General features: G+C 53.8%; 1 protein-coding gene across 3 annotated transcripts in view; it reads right to left on the bottom strand.

The window, feature by feature from the left end:
- Nucleotides 1-20,073, bottom strand: part of Myom3 (myomesin 3) — a 45,460-nt gene extending 25,387 nt beyond the window's left edge. Inside the window, exons 1-15 of one of the 3 annotated variants that reach the window (XM_004850587.3) lie at nucleotides 19,941-20,073; nucleotides 17,010-17,188; nucleotides 16,700-16,780; nucleotides 16,459-16,618; nucleotides 15,654-15,811; nucleotides 11,067-11,162; nucleotides 10,377-10,465; nucleotides 8,504-8,548; nucleotides 7,925-8,065; nucleotides 6,719-6,880; nucleotides 5,899-6,040; nucleotides 4,514-4,713; nucleotides 3,875-3,928; nucleotides 3,391-3,521; nucleotides 366-549 (exon numbers count right to left, since the gene is read on the bottom strand). In XM_004850587.3, the coding sequence (XP_004850644.1) occupies nucleotides 366-549; nucleotides 3,391-3,521; nucleotides 3,875-3,928; nucleotides 4,514-4,713; nucleotides 5,899-6,040; nucleotides 6,719-6,880; nucleotides 7,925-8,065; nucleotides 8,504-8,548; nucleotides 10,377-10,465; nucleotides 11,067-11,162; nucleotides 15,654-15,811; nucleotides 16,459-16,618; nucleotides 16,700-16,780; nucleotides 17,010-17,170 (1,804 nt within the window). In that variant the 5' untranslated portion in view covers nucleotides 17,171-17,188; nucleotides 19,941-20,073. Of the gene's footprint in view, nucleotides 1-365; nucleotides 550-3,390; nucleotides 3,522-3,874; nucleotides 3,929-4,513; nucleotides 4,714-5,898; nucleotides 6,041-6,718; nucleotides 6,881-7,924; nucleotides 8,066-8,503; nucleotides 8,549-10,376; nucleotides 10,466-11,066; nucleotides 11,163-11,967; nucleotides 12,115-15,653; nucleotides 15,812-16,009; nucleotides 16,048-16,458; nucleotides 16,619-16,699; nucleotides 16,781-17,009; nucleotides 17,189-19,940 lie in introns of those variants that run through there. The other 2 variants (XM_087215568.1, XM_087215569.1) reach the window with 2 other exon arrangements.
- Nucleotides 20,074-25,548: the final 5,475 nt, after the last annotated feature.

The following is a 25,548-nucleotide window of genomic DNA, read 5'->3' as shown; positions in this document are numbered from 1 at the left end:
ATGAGTGGATGGATAGCTGGTTGGATGAATGGACTGATAGATGGATGAATGGATGGATGATTTGTTGGATAGATGATGGTTGGATGAATGGTTGGTTGGATGGCTGGAAGACTGGATGGTTGGAAGTCAGGTTCACAATCTTTCTAGTCCTTTCTTTACATCTCAGACGAGATCGGGCACGTTCAGGGTGGAATGGCCGTAGACTCTTTACATTTCAAATTCCTTACACATCATTTGTTGGATACCCATCTTCCTTTTGGTACAAATGTGGGGCTTCTCTAATATTTTTTCTTGACCTACTTCATTTTTCTTTTCTCCTTCTATTCCTCCTGGCTTCATTCCCCTCTGGCTGCGTCACATAGTACCTGTCTTGCCTCTCAGGGCGACGGGCTTGCTGGGCTCTGAGGGGTCACTCATGCCATATTGGTTCATGGCCCGCACTCTGAAGACGTATGACTTCCCTTTTTCCAGGTTCAGGAGGGCGAACCTTGGCGATTTCACTGGGTTTTCTGAGCTGATGGCCTCCCAGGTACCACTGCCTATGACCGACTGGAGGGAAAAAGGAACTGGCATCAGCTGAGCTGTAGCTGGGTGAGGTCTCACCACACTGCTTTCATGATCTTCTCCCCAGAAGGCTGCCCCTGAGCCCTGGTCCATCTGCTTCCTCCACCTTTCTCCTGAGCCCCTCACCTGTAGCCTGTCTAGCACTCAGCCCTGGGACTCCTTACACCCCTGCTACCACAGTGTGTTAATGGCACCCCCACTTCCAGTGGCTCAGGCCCAGACCCTGGGAGCCAGCCATGGCTCTTTCCCTCATGCCCCAAATACGCTCCATGAGATCCAATGCATGCCACCTTTGAAATATATCCAAACCAGGCATGGTGGTGCATGCTTATAATCCCAGTACTTTAGGAGGCTGAGGCAGGAGGATTGTTAAATTCTAGCCCATCCTGGATAACTTAGTGAGACTCTGTCTCAAAATAAAAAACAAAAAAGGGCTGGGAATATAGCTCAGTGAAAAGGCCCTGGGTTCAATTCCCACTGTTGGGAAAAGCAAAGCAAAGCAAAGCAAAGAAAAGCAAAGAAAAGAAAAGAAAAGAAAGAAAATGTATCCAGAATCCAATGTGACTTTACTCTTCATGCTTCCTACCCTATCCTCTACCCAAGCCAGCATTATCTGTCACCTGAATTATTTGAGTCTATCTTCAACCCCTTTTAGTCTTTTCTTAAGGGGCTCCCAGAGGGATCCTTGCCACCACAAGCCAGAGCAGCCCCTGTCTGCTCAGAAGCCTCTCAAACTCCCCATCTCCCTTGGGGCAAACTCTTCCCTATGACCTGAGCCCTGCTACTTGTCTGGCCACAGTCTGCAACCCCTGCATCCATTCACCACAGCCCTGTGCCTCCCTGCCATGCACCGATGGCCCAGGTCCCCCGTCTGGGCCTCTGCACGTGCTCTTCCCTCTGCTTTACTCAGAACTTGCTTGAGTCTCTCCTGCCACAGCATTTAAAATGCAGCAGGCCTCTCCATTTTGCATCTTCCTTCTCAGTGCCAACTGCTAGCTAATGAGCTAATGCACTTCATATTCTAGTTGTTTTTCTTGTTGCCTCCCCCCATACCATGTCCCCATGGCCAAAAATGGTACTGGCACATGGGATGAATAAATGGGTGAATTCTCACAGTAACCCTGCACACTAGGTGTTAATTTCCCCACCCACAAGACAATCGGGTTTAGAGACATTTGGGTAACTTGCCCGGAAGTCCCACACCCAACACCGGCTGGATATGGTCCTGAAGCTCAGGTGTGGCTGTTTCCCAACCTGTTCACTTGCCACAGCACAAGGGTCCCCATAGGTGGCTCTTCATCCTGAGGATCTAAAAGATGCCATCCATCCTGAGGGATCTGAGGTGGCCACCTGCCTCTCTGAGTCTCTGGTCAGATGTGGGGCAGCCTCGAGTGATGGGATGAGGCACCCAAGGACAGTTCCTGCTGAGTCTGGACTTGAGGCACAGAGCCCAGGAGCACTGAACCCACCCCCATCCTTTCCAAAGCCCAACTGGCTGGCAGTGGCCAGAGATGTCAAGAAATCACCATAAATAATAGTGAATGCAGGGCTGGGGATTTAGCTCAGTGGTTCTGGTGCCTGTCCCACAAGTGTAAGGTCCTGAGTTCGATCCCCAGTACCAAAAAAAAAAAAAGAATAGTGAATGCCGCTGAGCGCTCACTGGGAACAGGCTCTATTCTGTCTTTGTATGTCTTAATTTGAGCTTCACTTTAACCCTACAAGACGTTTGTGATTATTATTAACATTGAAATGGAGACTCTGAGAGACTAAATCAACTGTCCAAGGTCACACAGCTCGTAGTGACAGAGACAGGTGTTGGACCCAGGCAGTCTGGCTCCAAGGTGGTCATCATTGTATTCTACAGCTCCCAGAACAAACCTGCAATCATGTATGGCTTCCTATATTGGAAAATTAGGGTCCATTTCCTGTGAATGTGAGAAGAGGGTCCATTTGGATAAAAAGAGCTAGAGATTCCTCCCTGGCCATGTTTAGTTCATTTATTCAGCAAACCTTTACCGTCATCTGTCACGTGTCAGGCACCATGGTGGGCACAGTGAGTCAGAGAAACTTGGACTCTGCCTTTAGGAAGAGGACTCAAGAACACCTCGTGGGAAGCATGGCATGTACTGCCCCAGATGCCGGGCCTGGCTGTGTGCTGTTTCTTATTTTGCCCTCATTGGTTAGGTATTCCATTCTGGGATGGAGGAAACTGAGGCTCAGAGAAGTTAGGGAACTGGCTTGGAATCACCCAGTAGAAGCCTGGGTTGAATCGCTCGTAACACCCATGCTGTCTTCCTCTCCATGCTGCCTCCCCTGCGCTGAACCCACTCCACAGGGGCAGCCCATCTCCATCAGGGTGTCCCCTTTCCCCAGTCTGTCCCCAGTGAGGACCGCCTCCTCCTGCACGCCCCTAGCTAGTGGGCACCAGCCCAACTCCTCTCCCAACATGGCCTCATCAAGAGGAGGTGCTTGACACAATGTCTGACCTGACGCCAGGGACTTGGAGCAGGGAAGCACCCAGGAAATGGAAGGTCTCATTGATGTTATTGTTGTCTGTGCCTCTTAATTTTGTGTAATTATGGACAACCTCAGGAACTGCTAGCACAAGTAACTGGTGCCTCAGGGGACCACAAAAGGCCATTTAGTCCACCCCCTGCCTCTGTGTGGGGCTGAGCTCAGGCCTTTCCGGGGAGGGATTCTGGTCTCTTCTCTGAAGGCCCCTAGGGACCCTGCCTGGGATTCCTCAGCACCCTGCACTTCCTTGTACCCACATCCCGTAGTGTGTCTGTTTTTGTCTGTCCTGGGCTGGTCTTTGGGGTCTCCTACCTTCTCCAGGGCATAGGTCAGTGGGGCTTTGCCCCGGGGCCTTGGTTCCTCCCAGCTCAGAACCACATAGGACTCCAGGATCTCGCTGGCATGGACATTGGTTGGGGGCGAGGGGATGGTCGTCATGGCATCTGGAATCAGAATCATCCGGGACAGAGATGAGAGAGCCCCTAATCTCAGTTCCTCATTTCACAGAAGAGGGAACGGGGGTCTGGAGAGAAGCAGGAACTTGCTCCAGGCCCCCCCCGCCGAGTCCTGGTCTCCTGATACCCTCCCTGTCCAGGGGCTCCCCACAGACCACCTCCTCCACCAAGGGGCCACAGTGACCTTAGTACTCAGGCCTCCTCCAACCAGACCCTCCTACCCTCACCTCCCTGCGTCCCAAGGGTGGATGGCATTCGTGTGCCAGTCTGTGTCGCACAGTTTTTAGAACTTCTCAGGAGCTGGTGTCTAGGGGCACAGTGTTCAGCAAAGTTAGGCCTACCTTCAAAATCGGCCATGCTGACGGTGATCTTGCTGCCCAGATCAAAGGGGATTTCTAGGAAGGAGGACAGAGCACGCAGGTGCTGAGTCAAGGGTGAGCCAGGGCCTGCTCCCCCTCCAGCCCACATCCTGCCTGTCTGGTCCTGGCCTGACGGCCTATATTCACCCTGTCACCTCAGGCAGGTGCTGTCTGGGTTGAGCTTTTTCAGGAGTCCAAAGTGGAGCCCTGTTGTGTTCAACCTCTGAGACACGCTCTGTTTATTGGGGCAAGTGGGGACAGAGAGGCATGATGTGTGCGGGAATGGTGCAGCCAATGGCAAACCTAAGTCAGGGTAAACCCTAATGGCTAAGAGAACCGTGCCCGCCCCCACCCACATTTCCCCTGGGCTGGGGCTCCTGAGGGCAGGGCTGTCTCCTCCATCAGACAGGGCATCTACAGAAGGCGCTGTGGTCCTCCCTCAGATTAGTGTCTCTTGTGGAGACTAGCTAAACCTGCCCCTCAGAGTACAGACAGGATTGTGTCTCCATCAGACTAGGGCTTGCTGAGGGCTGGGCTCTGTCACCTGTCTCCTGTGTGAGGCAGTCTTGAGTGCAACCTGCTTGATGCTCTAGAATGTCCCTTCAGGGCCTCTGTACTCACCTGTCTTCCTCTGGGCTGCATCAGGGTCACGCATGACAACTACTTCTGAGGCCTTGGAGGGGAGGCTGTGGCCTGCCTTACTGATGGCTCTCACACGGAATCGGTAGCTCTGGCCTTCGATGAGGCCTTGGATTGGGCACCGGCAGGTGCCCCCGGGGGCCTCATGGCAAGGCACCCACTCCTCAGAGTTGCCCTGGCACCTGTGGGAGACAGGCCCTGGCTTTCAGGCCCTGCCTATGCCCCACACCTCCTGTTTTTTTTGTTGTTGTTGTTGTTTTGGTACCAGGGATCAAACTGGGGACCTTTAGCTTTCGGGGCAGGCGGTGGAACCACTGAGTTAAATCCCCGGTGCCACACCTCCTGTTGGAGCTTCTGTAGGTGCTACTGATTGACTGGGACCACCTGCCTGGCTCCTCTCTGCTGACTAAAGTCCTCTCTGATTTAAAAGCCTGGCTCCAGTCTCGGGAGGCCTCTTCCCCATGTCCACATCATGCTAATCAGAACAGCCAGTGCCTCTCATGGAGTTTTGCCTGCTGGGCCTGTGTCCTTTGTCCCAGTGTCTCGTCCTCTCAGTAGTCCCAGGAGACAGGTTGACTGCTGGCGCCCCCCCAAGTGGGGCGTCTGTTGCCAGAGAGTCAGAGGCCTTGAGGGTTTCCCTGAGGGCTGCCCACCTCCTAAGCCAGTGATGGCAACCTTTTAGAGCTTACCGTGATAACAAGTGGCCACCACTGCCATAAGTGATGGACCTTCTAGATTGACCCGCCAGGCCTGGCTCTCTGTGCTTTATCAGTACCATTGTCCTCAGCAGTCGGGCAGTGCATGTGCCTTTCTGGTCTGGAACTGCCTTCACCACTAATGGAGCTATGTGACTTTGGGTAAAGCTGTCTCCCTAGGCACCTCAGTTTCAGCATCTGAAGAAAGCAGCATTAGAAAGCCCCACTCTCCTTTAAACAGGGGTGATTGTAAAGAAGAAATGAGACAGGCCTCGCCCTTAATGCAACCTGGGGATGGGCAGCAGCCAGCCAGCCCCTGTGGGAGCCAGAAACAGGTAATCTTTCTAGTTGGGGCTTCTTGGCCTGTTCTCCTCTTCCTACTACACCTTCCTTCTGGGTCTGACATGGGGGAAGAGCAAACAAATTCACATGTGCTCAACCTTCAGACACTTACTGTGTTGCCCCAGAATTCCAGGTATCAATGTGACAGCAATTTGGAGGCATGGGTACCCCGAAATCATACAACATAGTCAGCCTGTCCTGTTCTCAGCAGTGGAGGTGGGGGGATCCCCGAGGCCAGGCGTGGGCTCCTCTTTCCTGTGGCTCCACTCTTGTCCCCACAGCTAGGCAGACTCCAACCCCGGGGGCCCTGCCCTGCAGAGGCCAACTCACCGCTCGATGGAGTAGCTGGTGATGGGGTTGCCCCGGGTATCGCTGGGTGGGGCCCAGGTCAGGATGAGGCAGTCTCTGCTCACATTCAGGCACCGGACATTCAGTGGGGAGCCTGGGGCCCCCGGCTTCTCAGCTGCAGCATCTGAAGCCAGAGTGTAGTGAAGATTCAGTGGCCATTTGGTAACCAGCCCCTCCCACTCCCACTGCTGGCCAACATCTGCTTCTCCTGAGTCCTCCAGGGGCCCAGTTTTGACCTTGAGGACCAGGGCCTCAGTAATAGCCTCTGTACCACCCCTCTGTACCAGCAGCATCTGGGGATGACAGTGCCATTTATCAGAGGCCCATTTTCCACAAGCACCCGAATAATGGGGATAATTAATTTCTGAGCCCCAGAGCAATTTTGTAGCTAGGGAAGCTGAGCTTCAGAGGTAAAGAGACATGACTATGGTCACCCAGCAACTGAAGTGACCAAACCAGGACCTGAACCCCAACCAGTGACCAGAAACATCTGACCCTAAAGTCGGCCTTCTGGGCTGGGTCCTTTTGGTGAGTCATAGGTTGCTACAGGGGTTCTTAGAGAGAATAACCCAACACCCCATTTTATTTTATTTTTTTGGCACCAGGGATTGAACTCTGGACCTTGTGCCTGCAAGGCAGGTGCAGCGAAATGGAGCTAAATCCCCGGCCCCCCAACACCCCATTTTAGAGTAGAGACACAGAGATGCCAAGAGCTCAGGGGACCTGGCCAAGGCCCCCACAGCCAGTCACCTGCAGAGCCCTGGTTTCTGTGTCCCAGCTGCCACTTCCCTCCACTCCTCACCTCTCACAAATACATAGGTGCTCTGTTCTCGGGGCCCGAGGGGTGAGGACACCCGGATGCTGTACAGCCCCTCGTCCTCCTTGTGGGCACAAGACACTTTCAGGGATGCCTGGCGGTCTGAGTAGAGGATTTGCCGGTGTCCTGAGGACCTCAGGGCCCTGCCTATAGGGGATAAGGGGTTCCATTGTGAGCTTGTGGGGGGATCCTGGCCTCCCCTGGGAACTGTAGAAGCTCTGGGGGTCTGGAGCCCTGACTGGAAAGAGAGAGAGGGTGGCTGTAGCTGCAGCCTGAGGCTCAGCTGAGTGTGGGGACTTCCTGGGTTCTGCCAAGGAGCGTCCCAGGTGTGGCTCTGCCCAGCCACCTTGGTGAGCCATCCCTTCTCTGTTGCAGACAGGGGCTCCCCCTCCTCCAGCACTTCTAATCTGGAAGATCTACAGGTTTGGGGAAACTACCTGGCTTGTTATGGCAGGTGTTTCTTGGTGTTCTATGGCTTCTCCCCACCTCCCGCCTCCAGCAGGTGCAGCCTCCCTGGACTCAGAGTTGAGGTGCTACAGGGAGAGGACTCCTTGTTCTTTGGCTGCAGGCCTGTCTCACAGATGGGGCAGGAGCCCTGGCTGTCTTTTACTTCCCTCCTGGGCCCGCCTCTTCTCGCCATAGCCCTGCAGCCTGCTCTAGCTGCTCCATGACAGCCCCAGAAGGCGCCTGCACACTGAGTCTGAAAAGCCCTGTGAAGGCCACACAGCCTGCTCTGAGCACTTGTGGGGCTCTCCTGACCTCTGCCTTGGCCTCTGGTCCCCTTGCTGTGAGTGCTGCTGCTCACTCTAGGGTGGTGACAGTGCAGCAGAGGCCCTAGCCAGTGCTGCACGTGCACAGGCAGGACTCAAGGCAGCAGCTGTAATTTGCTGATGGCTTCCTTCTACCTCGCAGACAGCTTCTGGAGCTCTTGTCTGTACCCACCACTGCCCAGGACCCAGCACAGGGCCTGGCATCCTGCAGATCCTTGGTGACCCCGCCTGGCTGTGCTGCAGCCCAGCTCTCTTTAGCACAGACAGTGCAGCCAGTGCTGGCCTAGAGGGGCAGTGCCGACTCTCATGCAAGTCCCAGGGTTAGGGGTGGACCCAGGGCTCCCGTCCCTCTCAGCTGAGCTTCGGGGTGGAGGTGGAGGTTTGCCACTGGAGGGCCAGGGGCCAGGACCAGGGTTCTCACCGTCTCGGAACCACTGGATGTTCTGCTCGGCATGTAGCACATCATCGGAAAAGATGCAGGACAGGGAGAAAGGCTCCTTCTCACGGGCAAAGACGGGCTTCAGCACCGATGTGAATTCCACACTGGGGCCAAACATGGATCCTGGTGTTGGGACAGAAATCAGGGTCTTCTGAGATGCCAGGGGCCTAGCTGGGAGTGAAGACCCTCCTGGCACTCCCTCCCTCACAGTCAGGATTCCAGAGGTGGGGTGGATAAGGAAGAGCGCCTGGTCCTGGGGGGTTGGAAGGGAGGAGGCTTCTCTAAACCAGAATAGCAATGGCCCAATGCCAAGTCCATTGTCTTCTGCCCTTCTAGTCGGGTTTTGGTCAGCGGACTGCTCAGCAGCTGGGGACAGCTCTGACATCGGTCTCAGAAGCCAGTCTAGATTATCAACAGCTAGTAAAGATCATCCCTGAGGGGACAGCCCTCTGTGAGCAAGGGTGGCTCTGTTCTGAAAAGTACTATGTGAGGCAAAATCCTGAACAAGGAGTCCCAGATGCCCGCTGCTCCCTGAAGCCCATCCCTCCCCAGCCCACTTACTTTTAAAGATTTCAGAATCGAAGCCAGCCTCCTTCCCCAGGTAAGCTGGAAATGCAAAGCAAACAGAATTGGAGAGGGCTCGGACCCCTCATTCCTACTGCATTTGGGGGGCATGGGCAGTGGCAGTCTATCTGTCAGAGGCTTCTGCCTTTACTTGTGTGTACCTCAGTTTCTTTATCAATAAAACAGGGACATTAATTCCTACCTAATGGTATTTAGTTAGGAATGAAAGAGGTCACATGAATAAAGGCCTCAGCTAGAACCTGGCTCTCAGGAGGTTCTCTATAAATGTGGATTTTCCTTCTCTGTCCCAGCTGCTCTCCAGGATCACACTGTTCACAGGACTGGGGCCTGGTCAGAGCCTCTGGGATTTCTAGTAGGATCAGTGCAGGTGCAGCTGCCCACAGGCTTAGGGATGAAATTGCTCACATGGTGCTTATCGTGTGTTGCACCTAAGCTCCATCACTCCTCACAGCCTCCCTGCCTGTGGGCGCCATGATTATCTCCTCATGAAAGTGAGGAGACTGAGGCAGAGTCACCCAGTGATCCTCAGCAGCCCAAAGCCATAATGTGGCCCCGGTCCCCAGAAAGGCCCTTCTTTGGGGAGCCTCAAAGAAGGCAGTAGGCCACCTCAGTTGCACAGGGAGCCAGTAGAAGGCAGCATTAGGACCCAGGGCTCCTGCTTTCCAGCCTGGGGCTTCCACTGGGGCCCTTGAAGTTGCCCAGGGGATGGGAGCAGGTAGGAGGTGCAGAGTGGGCGCCCTCACAGGGGCGTGGCGGAGTCTGGCTGGTGCAACCCCTAGTGGCTAGCTTTGGTGGTGGGAGGGGTGGAGATCTAGTCGAAGTGAGGGGCAGGATGGGCGCAGAGGGTTTCTGGGCCTCATATCTGACCTTGGGCTGGAGTCTTGGCACAGCCTCTGGAGCAGCTCAGGTTTCTGCTCAGAGAGGCCACCTGGCAGCTGCCTCCCAACAGCTATTTGGGGAACAGGGCTGAGGGTGAGGAGGACAGTGAAGGACAGTTTAACAAGATCCGTGAGAGATGGGGCTGCCCAGCACAACAGCTGCCCTAGGTGTGAGAGTGTGTGTGAGTGTGTGTGTGTGAGTGTGTGTGTGTGTGTGTGTGTGTGTGCACAGGCGCATGCACTTCCCAGGGTCCCTGAGGGTAGGCGCAGCATTGGGCCTAGGAATGTGGTAGGCCAGACAACCCTTTCCAAGGTCTTTGGCTGGATCTGGCCCCAAGTCCGACTTGGTGGGCCAAGCAGGTGGGACAAGGGGACACAGGCAGGCCGGGTCCCCTTGAACAGTTGTGTAGGTTGGGCTCTGTGCAAAGGTGTCCCCTGCAAGGGCAGCTGGGGGCTGAACCCAGGCTGCTTTCCACTTGTTAAGTCACATGGCCCAGTGTGGGAGGCCACCCACTTGGAGGAAGGCCTCTTTTTCTAATTCTCCCACCCCTGGCGACACAAAGATGCCATGGGAGCCAGTGATGACCTCAGCCACAGCCAAGGTCCAGACCAGCTCAGGACGAACTGAGTGGCTGTCGGTGTGCCTGGCACAGGGCCAGAACGCAAAAAAGACCCGTCCTCTTCCTCTTCCTTTTCCTGGTGGCTCCTGGGCCCTACCCTTGGGGCAGAGCTCCTGCCTCACAGTCTTACATTATCAGCCAACCACACTGGGTCTGCTGCCCATGCCAGCCTGAAGGAGGAGGCTGTCATGGCTCTGGAGGCCCCAGGGGAGCGAGCCTCCCTGGCTACCCCGCCTCCCAACCCTGGCTCGGCAGCCTGTGCCCTGGATCGGACCACACACTCACATCTCCATCTGCTTGTGGTGGGTTTGCTAAGGCCTAGCCTGGCCTGGTGGGAACAGGCAGACTTACTTCGGACAAGGACTTTGGCGAAGGAGGAGGCCTGGCCGTAGGCATTCTTCACTTTCACCGTGTAGGTGGCTGAGTCCTCCATGGTACATCTGCAAAGGAGAGAGGATGAAGCCCCTGAACTGCAAGGCCCCATGGGAAAGGCAGGCCTCACTCTAGGATGGAAAACATGGTATGACAGGAAGCCCTCAGGGGAAAGTACTTTGAAAATATCCCGTGTCACACTATACTGTCATTACTGACTTGGGAGGGTCAGAGAAGTAAAGTGACTGGCTCACACAGCAACTGGAATTCAATCCAGCCTCAAGGTAACAAACCCTCTCCAGGCAAAAGAGTTGTCAGTCTCTGGCCTACATCTCACCAACAGCCGGGCCAACCCTGCCATGTTCCTAGTGGGAGTGTGGCCTGGCTCCATCTAGGAATACCTCAGTGCCAAAGAGGATTGGTGTTGCACACATCTGGGCCCGTCAGCAAGCTGAGGGGCCCCATGGTGGACTGAGTCACTCGGGGTGGCCCACCTCTTCTCAGCTGTGCTCCAGGCTACTGAGTCTGAATCCCACCTGGGAATCAGTATTGTAACAAGCACCAGTATACTTCTGAAGATGAGGCAAACTCAGGGGGAAAGCCTGGAGGAAGTTCTCCGGGCCCAGCAGTGCTGGGGCCTGCCGTCACTGGTCTCCGGATTCCTCTCACCTCCTGATCTCCAGGGACAGAAGCCCGTAGTTGTTGGTAATTCGGTACTTGCCAGCAGAAAAGAGGCGGGGATCAATCCGCATGTCATTTTTGTACCTGTGGAGACACAGTGATTATGTCAGGCGGCATGGCTCCCGGTGGGAAGGATACAGGGCCTCTCAGACCAGAGTTCAGCTTCACCTTTGTGCTGTTCCCTCGCCTGTACCACCCATGAGTGGCTCCTTTGCTTCCCTGTGCCTCAGCTGTCCTCACCTGTGGAATGGAAGCATACAGCACCCATTTACGGGGCCTGCCATCCCCACCCTGGACACTGTGGATGCTTAAAGAGTCACTTCCTGTAGTTTCAGCACTCTGGGAGGCTGAGGCAGGAGGGTTGCAACTTTGAGCCAGCTTGGGGAATTTAGCAACTTAGGAAGACCTGGTTTCAAAAAAATTATATATATATATATATATATATATATATATATATATATATGTATATGAGAAAAGGTCTGGGGATGTAGTTCAGTGTGAAGACCTTGGGTTCAGTCCCCAGTAACACACACACACACATACCTCTCCACTTCTGGCACTGAGAAGAACCCATCCTAGGGGCAGCTGCTTCCCCAGGAGCCAGTCTAACCTCTCAGGACAGCTGGTCTTAGTTTTGGTTCTCATCCAAATCCTCCCCAGAGCTTTGAAAATCTCCACATGGGGTGCCTCAGTGGGAGGGCACCTGACAAGTGGCACCAGGCCTTGGGTTCTAGACTCAGCATTGCCAGCAAACCAAAACCAAAAGCTGAACAAAATCCTCCCTGCCTAGTGTTTGAACATAGCCTTCCCCAAGGCTGTGCTGATTGCCCTCCTATTAATAATAACTCTCCCCTGATCCTGAAGAAATAGAATTTACCAATGAACTCACAATTTCTTGGGGTGGGACTCCGGGGTCAGGGTTGTTTAAACATCTCTGGGGCATCAGACGGATCACCCTGTCCTGGACACCTCCTTTGTTGTCTGTGAACTCTGGGGCGCCCTTCTCCCTAATATATGGGTGGCCTGGAGGTCCGGAGGCCTAGGAGGTCAAGACTGGGGAGTGAGTGTCAGTGAAGGTTAGGAGGGCAGGGTTCTTTACACAGCCTGCTGTGTGACCTTGGGCAAGTCAGTCCCCCTCTCTGGACCTCTGTGTCCCAGAGGCCATTAAATAGGTGGTTGAGGTTGAGGAGGAGGGTGCCCCTCGTTGCCAACAGAGGGTGCCTCAGCCTCAGGGCACTGCCTTGTTTGCTACTGACACCCAGGCTCTGTTTGTCTCCATGACAGCCAAACACACCCACACCCACACAGCCCCCAGCCTGCAACCTCTCAGAGTAGAGGCCCAACTAGTCTCCCATCGGGGGAGTGTGTGGTGCCTAATCTGGGAACCCAATTTCTCCAGCTCTCCAAGCCCTGGGGATCAGGGCCAGGCCCCCACCCCACACCTGTTTGCAACATTCCAGACTCGGCTCCTCCTTTGGGGAGAATGCAGCAGCTGCAGCCCTGGCCCTGCCTGGAAGGCGGAGTCCTTAGCCACATTCATCACTGTCTCTGGGCCTCAGTCTCCCCACTGTGGCCAGGCTGTGCAGCCAGTCCTAAGTGGTATCTGATAATACAGTAACATTAAAGGGGACCTCCCAGAGCCTGACTCAGAATGGTCCTCATAAAACAGTGAGATTTGTATTGCTTATCTAAGTCTTTTATTTCTCTGCCTATATTCTGATGTTAGACTTTACCTTTAAGGGTGCTCAGATCAAGAAACTGACCCTTCCTCTCTCCTTCCCTCCCTTCTTCCCTCCTTCTCTTTCTCTCTCTCTCTCTTTTTTTTTTTACTGGGGATCGAACTCGGGTCCTTGCAGGTGGTGGAAACACTGAGCTAAATCCCCAGCTCTCTCTTTCTTCTTCTGGTTTTTGAGATAGGGTCTTGCTATGTATCCCAAGCTGGCATTGAACTTGTGATCTTCCTGGTTCAGCCTCCCCAGTGCTGGGAATAGAATAGGAGTTAGCACCAGCCAGGGGATGCCTTCCTATCAACCAAGGGATAAGGACCACCTGTCTATCAATTTTTGAGGGTCCTGGTCCTGCCCAGGGACCCATCTCTCTAACTCCCAAAAAATAGCCACAGTTGAAGTGGTAGCTTTATAAATCAGTTCTTCGGGAAATCCCCAACTTAGGCGCAGTACAGAAACACCTCAAGGTGTCTGAAAGTAACCTTTGGCTGAGGACAAACACATTATCTTCTCTTCCTTATGGGTGGCATCGCATGGATACAATCTTAGGGTGAATTATGGGAAAGTACATGCACATGACCGGAAATAAAAGATCCTTCCCCCTAATCTCAGGGCGGGTGCGAGGGGTTCATTGGCCCACACCCACTCTGCAGAACATACTTCTTTTCTGCTTTCAATAAATGTACACTTTCACGCCTTTTCTGTGTGTCTGGTCCAATTCTTTGCGCAGGACACCAAGAACCTAGAAAGAGGCTCCATGGGACCCTCCATCTGGTAACATGATTATAAGTGCGCACCTCCGAGCCTGATTTCTGAGAGGCTGATTCTAACTGGCAACAGTCGGATTCATGGTCAAGACCCCTTCTGCAGCTCAGCATGGCCAATGGGCCTCCCTCAATTTGTGCTGCCTCTGAGGGGCTGGGGTTTCTAACACACCATTTGCAGCAGTTTCCCCACATCCTCCCTGGGCCGTGCTGTGGAAGTTGCACCTTGTTCCTGACCCTGGAGGTATAGATATGGGTATAGATATGGGTGCTGCCACCCACCCTCTGAGTCCAGCCCCAGCTCACCTTTCAGTACTTGACCCTCTGCTCCTGTCCTTCCCTCTGTACCTCTGGCCCAGGCTCCTGGCACCTCACAGGAGTTGGGGGTCCCTGAATGCCCTAAGGCTTCCCTGGCTGAAATTCTGGGTTCCACCTGTGAACATTCTCCATGAAGCCTCCCATTTTAAAAATACATCCCTCCCTCACCTGCACAGCAAGCTGAGTCCTTCCTCAGAGTGCCAGGTGAGAACTTGGTGTGTCTGTTTGGCTAGAGTGTGGCTGTGTGTTTGAGTCTTCCTGGTACCTCTGCATCCAGGAAGTGCTCAATGATTGCTGAATGAATGCATTTCCCCGTGCAGCCAGGCTCTTTCTCTTGTCTGGGTCTCCTGCAGGGCCTGGATGGGAACTTGGGAGGCCAATCCTAGGGCCACCTGTGGCTCTGCCCCTAGTGGGGGCTGATGGGTAATCTTGCAGCTCTGGGAGCCCCAGGGCCCACCTGTGTCACTGGGGCTGGAGGGGACTGGGCCTTGGGTTCCCTCCTTTAAGAAATGCTTGGTGCCCTGTTGTAGCATCCTTCTCGGCTGGAGTGGAAACCAGTCTCCTTTCTGAGAGGCTGCTGCACAGCGCCTTAGACACCAGCCTCAGGGCTGGCTCTGACCAGAGAGCCCAGGCCATGCTGGAAGCGGTCCTCCTACTAGGACCAGCCACTTGCATGAAGGACTGTCCTGGTCCCCATGGGACCCGGCACCAGGCACAGTGCCTGGTATACTTCTTTGAATAAGCACAGCTGGCAATGGTCAGCCCCAGTGCTGACCCCCTCAATATGCCTTTCTTACTGGTCTCATTTGAAGTGTTTCCTACTTCCCACTCCTGAGCACTCTGTACACTTTACAGAAGATAATGGCTTAATGATCCCTCTCTGGTACTCTAAGCCACGGAGAAAGAACTTTGAGCTTGGAGGCAGAAGCCCTGAGTTTGAATTCTGGTTCACACTGCTGAGTGACCTTAAATACATTATACTACCCCTCTGTGCCTTGTTAGTTTTGTCTGTGAAATGGGGGTGGCAGTCCCTCAGCATGAGTAGTCTTGAGGATCAAATGAGAGAAAAATGCTGAGTCAATGTAAAGTGGCAATGGGCCTTAGACTCCAGGAACTCAGTAAACAGTGGCTGCACTGTGGAGACAATGCACCTCCTTCCAGGATGTGCCTAGGGGCACCTCATCTCCACCACTCCTGGTCCAGGAACCCTTCCCACCCGACTTGGGCCCAGCCTAGTTCTGCTCTGGTTATGCTCCCAGAAATTGCATTTCCTGCTTTCCCAGTTTGTTTCAAGTCCTGAAGGCTTCTGTGTTGTGGTGGCATTAAATCCTCACTCCATGCAGGTTAAATAGGAGGTCTTCAACTCACTTTACAGAATAGGAAATGGAGGCAGACACAGAAAGGTTGAGATACATGCTTGAGACCATAATAAAGTTTGGTCTGGCACAAGAGGCTCCCCACTGTGGTCTAAGCTCCTCCCACTAGGACCTGCTCTTCCCCCTCCTGCCTTTTGCCACCATCCTCTGGCCCTGGAGACACCCAGCTGAGAGCAGCTGTCTTCCTCTACCACCAGAATCATATTTTTACAAGGCTGGCTCCCCAGGGGTGCCCATTTCCAGCCCCAGGCTGGCAGGGGGGTGGCTAAGAATATCCCAGGCTCGAGGCTCCCCAGCAGCTGTCCTTCTATCTGGGGATGAGCAGTCAGGGTCTGTGGCTATGTGGTTTTGCTGAGGCAGCCAGTCCTCCTGGGGGAGGATCTCTCTTACCAGGTGACCTGGGGCGGAGGCGAGCCCTGGATGGTGCAGGTCAGCCGGACCGTGGTGTGCTCCCAGACGGCATGGGAGCGAAGGGGGATCCAGAACCAGGGTCCCCGGCCAGAACACAGCTCCCTCAGCTCCTTGGCCCTCTGGACCTTCTCCTCTGTCTGGAGGCAGGAAGGGGCACCTGTGACTCCTATGAGCCAGGGACGGCCCTCCCCACCTTTGCCATGCCCCCTACACCCCACGCCCAGAACCTGGAGTCAGACCCACATGGGCTGAGCCCCTTTCCCCACCAGCTGAGAGGTGGTGCTGCCCAGCAGGTAGGGCATGGCCTGGGGTCAAGGTCTGACTCTGGCACTTACTGGCTGATGGACCACAGGCAGGGCCTCAGTTGCCTTACCTATAAAATGGAGATGATGATAATATTCTCCCCGCAAGGGGCTGTAGTAAGAATTAAATGAGTCAATATGGAGAAATGTGTCAAATACCGACATAAAAAAGCCCACGGCAGTGTGCCCCGGGAAGCGGTATGGCGAGTGACTTCAGATTCCAGCATTTGCTGGATTGGCAACAGACCCAGGCTCATTTAATTCCGCCTCAGACCTGAGATTTTTATAACCCCATCTGTGTCACCCAGGAGAAAACCAAGGCTCCGGAGCAACCCAGGTTACACAGTCAGAGGGTGGGGCTCCGAGGTTCAAACTCGGGGCCCACGCCCCTTCCTGGATGCCCTTTGGAAAGGGAGTGAGCGTAAGGATGGTGGCACCTGGCGGGCCCCAGGTCCGAGGCCCCAGGCTCCTTGGCTCCTCACCCATTGCCCCAGCGCCTTCCAGTCCCGATGCTGGCGCACCAGCCTCTGCGTGTGCAGGTAGTCGACCTCCGTGCGCTCGCAGTCGTTGCCGAAGCCCACCCGCTTCTGGCCGCGCTCCTCCAGCTCCACGGCGGAGCTCTGGCGCCTCAGCTGGGCTTCCCTGGGTGACAGAGGCCGTGAGGACGCGAACAGGGCCAGGACAGCCGCCCTCTGCCCGGCTCCCGGGGGGCACGCGACTCACCAGGACAACTCCGAGGAGGCCGTCAAGGCCAGGGCAGCGGCCAGCGCGTAGTCGGCAGCGCTGAACTGATGCTCTTCCTCACTGCTCCGGGAAAACGGAAGTTCATGGCTGCGGCAGGCTTGGCTGCGGATGTGGCTGGGGGCTCCCCAAAACTAGGGCTGATTTTAGGGTGCTGGCCTGCAGGCTAAGCCTCCCGTCTCAGACAGGGGCCTCCAAGGGGCAAGGCTGTACGACCTCCCCCATCAGACTGGGGTCTGCAGAGGGCTGGGTGTGCCCCCTCCTCAGACCGCCCCCCCCCCAGTGCTCCCACCTGCTGTGGTAGGTCCGCCTGCGCACTGAGGAGCCCATGTGCAAGCTGTGCTGTCGCTCCTCCTTCTGCTCCTCCTCCTGCCTGTGTTCCAGCCTGTGCACCTGGATGGCCTGGGGGGGCTGGGACTCCCCCACACTTCCAGGGCTGTGAGGCAGAGTCATGACTACCTGAGCAACAACCTGCCAAGGCCAAAGTGCACAGTCAGTCCTTCCACCAGTCGCTGCCTGTCCTTCCCTGTGTGCCCCTCCCTGCATCTCTAGAGGGTTAGGGGTGAGGGGTCCTCTCTCTAGTGGGTGGATAGGAGAAGGGCTGTCTGAGAAGGAGATGGATCTGCCCTTGGGCAAATCTTGGGCAGGCTTGGGTTCTGAGTCCAGCTTCTCCACCAGCCGGTGGTGCTCTCTTGGCTGAGTGACCAGGTCCCTGCCTGCCCTGCTGCACCACTAGGGACCACATGCTCCCTTCTCTGGCCTTTGCTTCCCAGATTCTGAGGGATCACACATTGATGTCTGAGACTGTGTTTAGAACTCAGGACAGGCAGATGTCTTCACCCTCCTGCAGATGTCCCCCTAGGTCCTGGTTTCCTGTCGTGGGGAGCCCTCCCTCTTTCTGCCTGCTTAACTAGCCACATTTCCAAGTCCAGTTGAGGATGCCACAGGCTGTGGTGCTACAATCCTAACTCCTCATTCCTGCTTCCAGTGTGTGACCTTGGACTCTCTGACTTGGTTTCCTCATCTGTAAAATGGGCCTACCAACCTTCCAGGGTAGCTGCAAAGGTTAGGTGAATGCCTAGCACTTAGTAAGTAAAACATGAGTGTCAGACATTAGCATGATTTTTTTCTCTAAACAAAAAAAGGCCCCACTGAAAAGCCTACACGTCAGCTGGAACTTTCTTCCATTATGCTGAGGAGGAGGGAAAGCAGCTACTCCAGTCACCTGAGCGGTTCGTTGCAAGCCATAATGGGCACCAGGTGTGCCCAGCTCCACCCCCTCCAACCTGGACCTCTACATCTACTCAAGGCCAGGCCTTGGCTGAGGCTGGGCCACAGTGGGCCACATGGCCTTTCTTCACCTTAGGGAATCACAGTGTACAAATCCTTTCTTATATTCTCAGGTTTTGGACTGAGCTTATCAGGAATCTGGGAGCAAGCGGGGAGTGTGGGTGGCCAGTGCACTCGCTGGCTTTGGGTTTATGTACTAAGTTGGTTTCAGACCAGGCCTCAGTGTGTCGCTGCTGGATCTCTGAGGGCTCCTCTGAGGCCAAGTTCCAGGACACGGTGGACTCCCCAGAATGGCATCACACTTGCTCCAGGTGAGCATTCTGGTGGCAGGACTCTAACCTGAAAGCACCTTGCCTGGCCTGGGGAAGGGAACAGAAGAGGAGGGAGGACCCTCAGCTTCTCCAGAGGGGCCTGAAGAAGGTGGCCCTGTTTGTGTGTGTGTGTGTGTGTGTGTGTGTGTGTGTGTATGTTGTCTTCTGACCTGTGTGGACATAGCACCCAGGAACCCTTTCTCTAGTTCTGTGATGGAGGAAAGATGAACCCACTGGCCCCTGAGATCCTTTGCCTGGAAGGAGCCTGGTGTGGGGTGGAATGTGGGGGTTTAGGCTGCTGAGGATCCATCTCAGTGGACAGACACTTCTTCCTGCTCCCTGCGGGTGTCCACAGCGGTGTACATCAGGAAGGACAGCAAATTGCCAGAGTGGTGTGTGACCAAGGACCATCCTTAAAGCTTCTTTGGCTCCTGCTGAGAATCTCAGCAATGGATCAATGGACACTCACCCTCTTTGGCTTTACTTCTGGTTCCCCCTGATGGAAGAGGGTCTCTCCACACCCCGAGAAATAGCCATCCCCTCTCATTCCACCCTCTCCTCCTCAGCCCAACAGGACAACTGCTAGATACTACCCTGGGTGGAGTGAGGTTCCCATGCCTTCCTGGGACACTGTGGTCCTGGCCCCAGCAGCCGAGGGTTAACATTACCGGGCATAGTTCACTGGCTCCCTTCCCCTGGTGCTGTGTCCTGATTAGCACCGTGCCTGGCCTGGCACTCATCCCTGACCTCGGGGCCTCCAGCAACCAGACTCCCCTGGAGCGGATGAGCCATCGCTGCTTTTTAAAGCACTGACTGATGCATGGGATTAAGCAGGGACAAGTTTGCAGCCTCTGCTGTCCTTTTCCCACGGGATCAGGGTGTTCTCTTCCCATAACTCCCTGTGGCCTGCAGGGAGGGGTCAGCACCCCACTCCTCCTGCAGAGACCCCAGGGAGGCCCCTCCCATCCTCAAGAGGGAGAGAAATGCCCAAGGTTGAGAGACTTGGTGGCCAGAGAAGCTGCACTGGGTGGTGGAAGCAGAGACATCCTGCCTCGGCGGACTCTGACGGCTGGGGCTGGGACACACTGTGGCTTCCCCAGCTCCCTAGAGGCTAGGATGCCCTGGCCCTGATGAGCAGAGGCATCTCCCTTTCTGGCTGGCCCTCTGTTTGCTGCCAGTCACTCCAGGCACTGGATGGAATCCCTTCCAGCTCTGAGTTTTGGGACCCAGGGCTTGGTCTGTCCCTGCTGTGGGGTCAGCAGGTGCGGCCAGCCAGCTGCAACTCTGCCGGACGCACCAGCTCACCCAGATCCCTGTGATGGCTGCTCCATGACTGCACAGACTCCAGTTCTGGAGGCACCCTGATCCCCACAGGTCCCTTTCTTTTAGCTTTCACAACATGGAAGACTCAGCTCAGAAGACCCAGGGAAGGGGAGGGGTTTCTGGGACCCTCTCCTATTTTCACAAGCACAAATCTTCCAGGCCTTGTTCCAGCATACATGTGTGCACACACACACAGACACACACACATGCACTCATGTAATCACTCCGAAAGGGAAAGCTGGGTCTCCCTTCCTCGAAGTGTCCCTCCCTACCCCAACCCATGGAGACAGAGAACTCACAAAAACAGCTGTGTCCACTTAGGAGCCTCTGGGGAGAAGGTCTTGATCCCGGAGGGTGAGAGGGTCCTAGGTCTCTTCTTGCCCTCTGCTCAGCGAGGACAGGGAGAAGAATGTGAGCCTGGAGCCGGCACGGTTATATATATAGCAGTGCTGGGATGGTGTGATGACAATGGATGGGAACTATGGCAGCGGGTGGGGGCAGGGGGGTATCCTGTCCTTCTAGCGAGGCTGGGCACAGTGACAGGTGGAGAGCCCCCACCCCCTGCTCCTCCCTCGCCCTCTCCTCCTGCCAAGTCTTGCCCCTGTTCAAGTGGAGGGTAGCGGCTTGGCCGGGCTGGAAGGCGGACACAGATGGCTTTCCCAGCTGCAGGAGTTCAGATCTGAGCTCTCCCTCTGGCTGCCTGGGTGCCCCTGGGAAGGTGCTCAGCTTCTTTGATCCGATTCCCTTTCTGAAAAACAGAGACTGTGGGTCCTGGCATCTATGTTTTCCCAAGGTGGCTGGGGTTGGGGGACTCTGAGAGTGCATCTTTAGGGCTCATAAGGGACCCCTGGCTGGTGGGGAGTGCGTGACATCTCTGCTCTCTACCATCTCAGCAGTTCTGGGCACAACCCCCAGCCTGGTCACCATAGGGGCAGGGAAGTACCTGGGGGCTACCAGGAAGGAACCCAGGATCAGGTTCCAGAGGATGAGCAGGTCTGGGAAGGCTGCTGCCCCACACACTTGGGGCCTCAGGTGGCCACTGACACTGCCTGTCACACTTCTTAGTGCCTTGGGTACTCCTCACTGGGGAACCATGCAGCCTAGTCTTATTCTGCACCCTGTGTCCTTTCGAGCTCCTTTGCTTCTGTACTCTGCCCTGTCTCCACAGCTTTCATAGCACTTTCGAGGGAGAACACTTGGTGTGGCCTCTCCTCTTCCTCCTCTCCTCCACCTGTCTCTTTCCCTCTCCCTCCCCCTTTCCCTTCCCCTTCTCCATCCTCTCCCTCTTCCCCTCCCCCCTTCTTCTCTTCTTCCTCCCCCCTCCTCTTTCATTTTCTTCTTTCTCTTCTGCCATTGGAGATTGAGCCCAAGGTTCTCACACTGAGCTACATCCCCAGCCCCTTTTACATTTTTAATTCTTTGATACAGGTTCTTACTAAGTTGCCCAGCCTGGGCTTGAACTTTCAATCCTCCTGCCTCAGCTTTTTGGGTACCTGGGATTATAGCTATGAATCACCATGCCCAGCTTGTCCCTCCCATCTACAAATGGCTTTCCAGGACTCACATGCTTGCCATGAGGGCTGAGTAGGAATCTGTACATGCAGCAAAGAGAGCTTTGCTTCCATCCAGCAGGACACAACCATTGCAACCTGTCCTACAGCCTCTTGGGATGAACCTAAGTACATGCCAGGGTCAGGGACCACCCTGAGTCTGAGTGGCCTGGGGTCCCAATCCATCCCATGACTTCCTAGCTGTATGAACTTGGGCAAATCACTTTGCCATTCTAGTTTGATTATTTGTACAGTGGGGGACAATAATGCCTTGCCTTGCAGTCTGACCGAAAAGATTTAATTAAGAAATATGTAACTTCTGGCAGAGAATGGTACCACACACCTGTAATCCCAGCACTCAGGAGGCTGAAACAAGAGGATTATGAGTTCAAGGTCAACCTGGGCTACACAGTGTCTCAACAAAACAAAATAAAACACACACACACACACACACACACACACACACACACAAGCAAGAGGAAAAGAAAAAGAAACTTGCAACCTCCAGCACAGTGCCTGGTACCCAACAGATGTTTGCTAAATGATAGCTCTGTCAGAGGGCCTTCTGCCACTCCGTGTGTCCCTCCATGAGCAATGCTCCTATCCATCACTGGGACCTCTGTAAGTAACAAAATAACAGCCCAGTGTTTATGGTTTATGAGCTCATAGGTGTGGTTTGGGGAGATGACTGGATCACTGGATTAGACCACTGATGGGTTTACAGCTGAGAGTGATGTTGGGAGGTGAAGCCTGGTGGGAAGAGGTGGGTCACTGTGGGCATGGCCTGCAAGGAAAACTCTCCTCTCTTGATAGCTCTGCTTCCTGCCTGCCATGCTGTGGACTGTTTCTCCTCTGCAATACCTCTCTGCCATGCCAGCTTGCCTTGGAGCCTGCTGACTGTACCCTGAAACCTCTACAAACTGTGAGCTAAAGCTTTCCTCCTCCTTTCCTCCTTCAACTTGTGGGTGTTGGGTATTTCGTTCCAGCAATGGGGAAGTAACTAAGATAACTATTGGCCATGAAGCTGAGCAGGTCAGATGACTTGGAGTCCCACAAACCTTGGTATAAATCACAACTTTGGGTAACTCTATTTACTCTTGAATCCTTGGGGACTAAAGGGAACTTGGCCTCCTTCCTGGGCCTCAGTTTCTTTATATGTACACTGGGGATACATTTCAAGCCAGCAGGGAACTTTACAGTCCATCTATTCATTCTATCTTTAACCCCAAGCATAGTGCCTGGCATACAACTAGACCCTAAATTTGGGTTTGTTTAAAATAAATGAATGAATGGATGAATACCACTTACTTTGTTCAGGCTGCTATATAACAAAGTACCTTAGGAATGTATTTCTTACTGTTCTGGGGCTGGGATATTCAAGGTCAAGGTGCCAGCAGATTCAGTGTCTGGTGGGAGCTTCTGTCTGCTCCAAGGATGGCTCTTCTTGCTGTGTCCTCACATCATAGACATGTCTGTAGAGGCTTCAACCTTTTGTGTGTGTGTGTGTGGTGCTGGAAATTGAACCCAGGGCCTCACACTGAGCTGTACCCCTAGCCATTTTTATTTTTATTTTTAATGTTGAGACAAGGTCTTGTCAGGCTTCCCAGGCTGGTCTTGAACATATGATCCTCCTGTTTCAGCCTCTTGAACAGCTGGGATTTCAGATGTGTACAAATCTCTTTTATAAGGATATTAATCCCAGTGTTGAGGGTGGAGCCCTCATGACCTGATCGCCTTCCAAAGGCTCCATCTCTTAATACTGTTGCAATGGGCACTAGGTTTAAACAGATGAATCAAGGGGCACCAACATTTAGACCATAGGAGTCTATTTTGCAGAATGGTTGTGAGACGCAAACTGCTGTCAAAAATGTGTAAAATGGCTGGGCATGGTGGCACACGCCTGTAATTCTAGTACTTGGGAGGCTGAGGCAGGAGGATCACCATGAGTGTGAGACCAGCCAGCCTGGGCTACATAGTTCAAGGCCAGCCTGAATTACATAGTGAGACCCTGTTTTAAAAAAAATGTGTAAAATGCCTGGCATTGTACTTGGCTCATATTTCCTTGGTTCTCCCCTTTCCCTCTTTCTTTTTCTCTTTCCTCCCTTTCCTGGACATGTGGCCAAATAGACAGTCACTTGAACCCTCCCTCTCCTTCCAGCTACACAGCCTCCATCTTTCCAGAGAGCAACCGAACTGTTCTTGGTTGATAGGTCCACCTGGTGGCCATAATGGGGAACTCTTGGCAGGGGTTCCCTCAGTTCCCTCTGCTCAGATAATGCCCCTGCCTCGCATTCTCTTCTCTCACTCTTGCACCAGAGGCAATTCTAGCTACTGGCCTCATGTCTCCAGGTCAAATCCTACCTTCTTGTGCCTCACTCAGCCCGGGGGTGAGCAGTGGGCTGGGGTCTAGGTGTGGTGTCCCCCAGCAACAGCTTAAGCAGCAAGTGCCTCTCTGGTCATGGCAGCTTCAGCTTACAGCTCTGTCCCACTGTCTGGAAGGCAGGGTGGGGAGAGCAACAGGGAACAAGCCTCAGAGGTGACACAGGGCCATTGCCTGGTGGTCCAGGCTGACACTCAGACTTGGAGGATACAGAAGGATCTGGCCCTCTGTGATCCCTCAGGGCTCAGCCATCCACTGGGTGGGATCTCAGGCATCTCCATGTGGCCCCAGGGTCTTGCAGCCTTGAAGCCCCTTGCCCCTTCCCCGGGGTGTAACAGGATGACTCAAGGGATTTGAGTTTAGGTTGCAGATGGAGAACCTGTTGGTATGAGGGCACCATCCTCTCAGCGTGCCTGAGAGGAGTCCCAAAGGAGTTTGTTAAGAATACAGATTCTCGGGCTGGAGATTTAGCTCAGGGATGCCACAACTGGCTCACAAGTGCAAGGTCCTGAGTTTGATCCCCAGTACTGGGGTAAAAAAAAAAAGAATACAGATTCTCCAGGAGCTGTGGATCTAGCAGGGCCAGTGGGATGCAGAAGCTGTGTTTTTAGTAATCTCCCTAGGGATTTTCATGAGGAGGCAAGTTTAGCAAATTGATGAAGGAAAGTTGCCTTTCTGAGCCACATTTTCCTCCTTTCCAAAATATCAATAATATGACCTAGCAGAGAAGGAAGATTAACAGGAGGGAGAGCAATCAGAATTGTAAGCTGCCCAGTAACCCAGTTAGATGCCTCTTCCTCTTTCTTCCTAGTACCACTGTTTCTGCTACTCTCATAACCCCCTTGTGTTAGTCAGTTTTCTGTCATTGTGACAAAATACCCAAGATAATCAACTCATAAGGAGGAAAGATTTGTCATGGCTCATGGGTTCAGTCCATGGTCAGCTGGCTCCGTTGCTTTCTGGCTTATGGTGAGGCAGAACATCATAGTGGGGAGGATGTAGAGCAAATCTGCTCACCTCATTGGTGGCCAGGAAGTGAAAAGACAGAGGAAATGACCAGGGCCCTAACATCCTTTCAAGGGCTCACCCCCAGTGACCTAATTCCTCCCCCTAGGTCCCATGTCCTGAAGGTTCCACCACCTCCCAAGAGTACCATAAGCTTGGAACCAATCCTTCAACCATGAGCCTTTGGGGGACTATTAAGACCTCAACCATAATACCCGTTTCCTGTGGCTTTGCTTCCTGTGGTTACCTGTATTCAACTATAGTCCAAAAATGTTAAATGGAAAATTCCCAAAATAGTCAATTCGTAAGTTTTAAGTTGCAGACCATTCTGAGTAGAACAATGAAACCTCACCCTGTCCTGCTCCATCCAGCTCCAGACATGATTCCTCCCTTTGGCCACGGAGTCCACGTTGTATACACTACTCTCCCATTAGTCAGTAGCCATCTCCATTGTCATCTGTGTTATCATGGGGCAAGTAGCCTTTATTTTACTCAATTCAGTCATTGTTCTATTTTATTATTAAATATTTGTTGATCTCTTCTGGTACCTAACTTATAAATTAAATTTACTGTGGGTCTGTAGATGTAGAACACACAGTACATACAGTGTTCCATATTATCTGGGGCTTCAGGCACACTGGGGATCCTGAAATGTTTCCCCTGAGGATAAAGGGAGTTCTGTATTTCTACTTTTTTTTTTTTTCCTTTGGTACCAGGGATTGAACTTGGGTCCTTTTGCTTGTGAGGCAGGCGGTGTATTTCTATTCACTCATGCCTGGGCTTGGCCCTGTCATGACTTGGAGGCAGGTGACACCTTGGAGATTTACCTGTCTGGGATGGGCGGGTCAGGGCCATGGAGTTTCCTGATATGGGGCCAGGACTCTCAGGAATGGCAGGGTCCCCAGGGACTTGGACACCTGTTCTCTAACTGGTTCCAGTTCATCTACAGGCCTGGACTGCCTGGGGGCCAGA

The sequence above is a fragment of the Heterocephalus glaber genome, unplaced genomic scaffold, assembly GCF_053883595.1.
Source record: "Heterocephalus glaber isolate CG9 unplaced genomic scaffold, H.glaber_assembly_v1.0 deba00001452, whole genome shotgun sequence".
Taxonomy (NCBI): Eukaryota; Metazoa; Chordata; class Mammalia; order Rodentia; family Bathyergidae; genus Heterocephalus; species Heterocephalus glaber.
The sequence above is the reverse complement of the archived record's forward strand: the minus strand, read 5'-3'. Positions and strand labels throughout refer to the sequence as shown.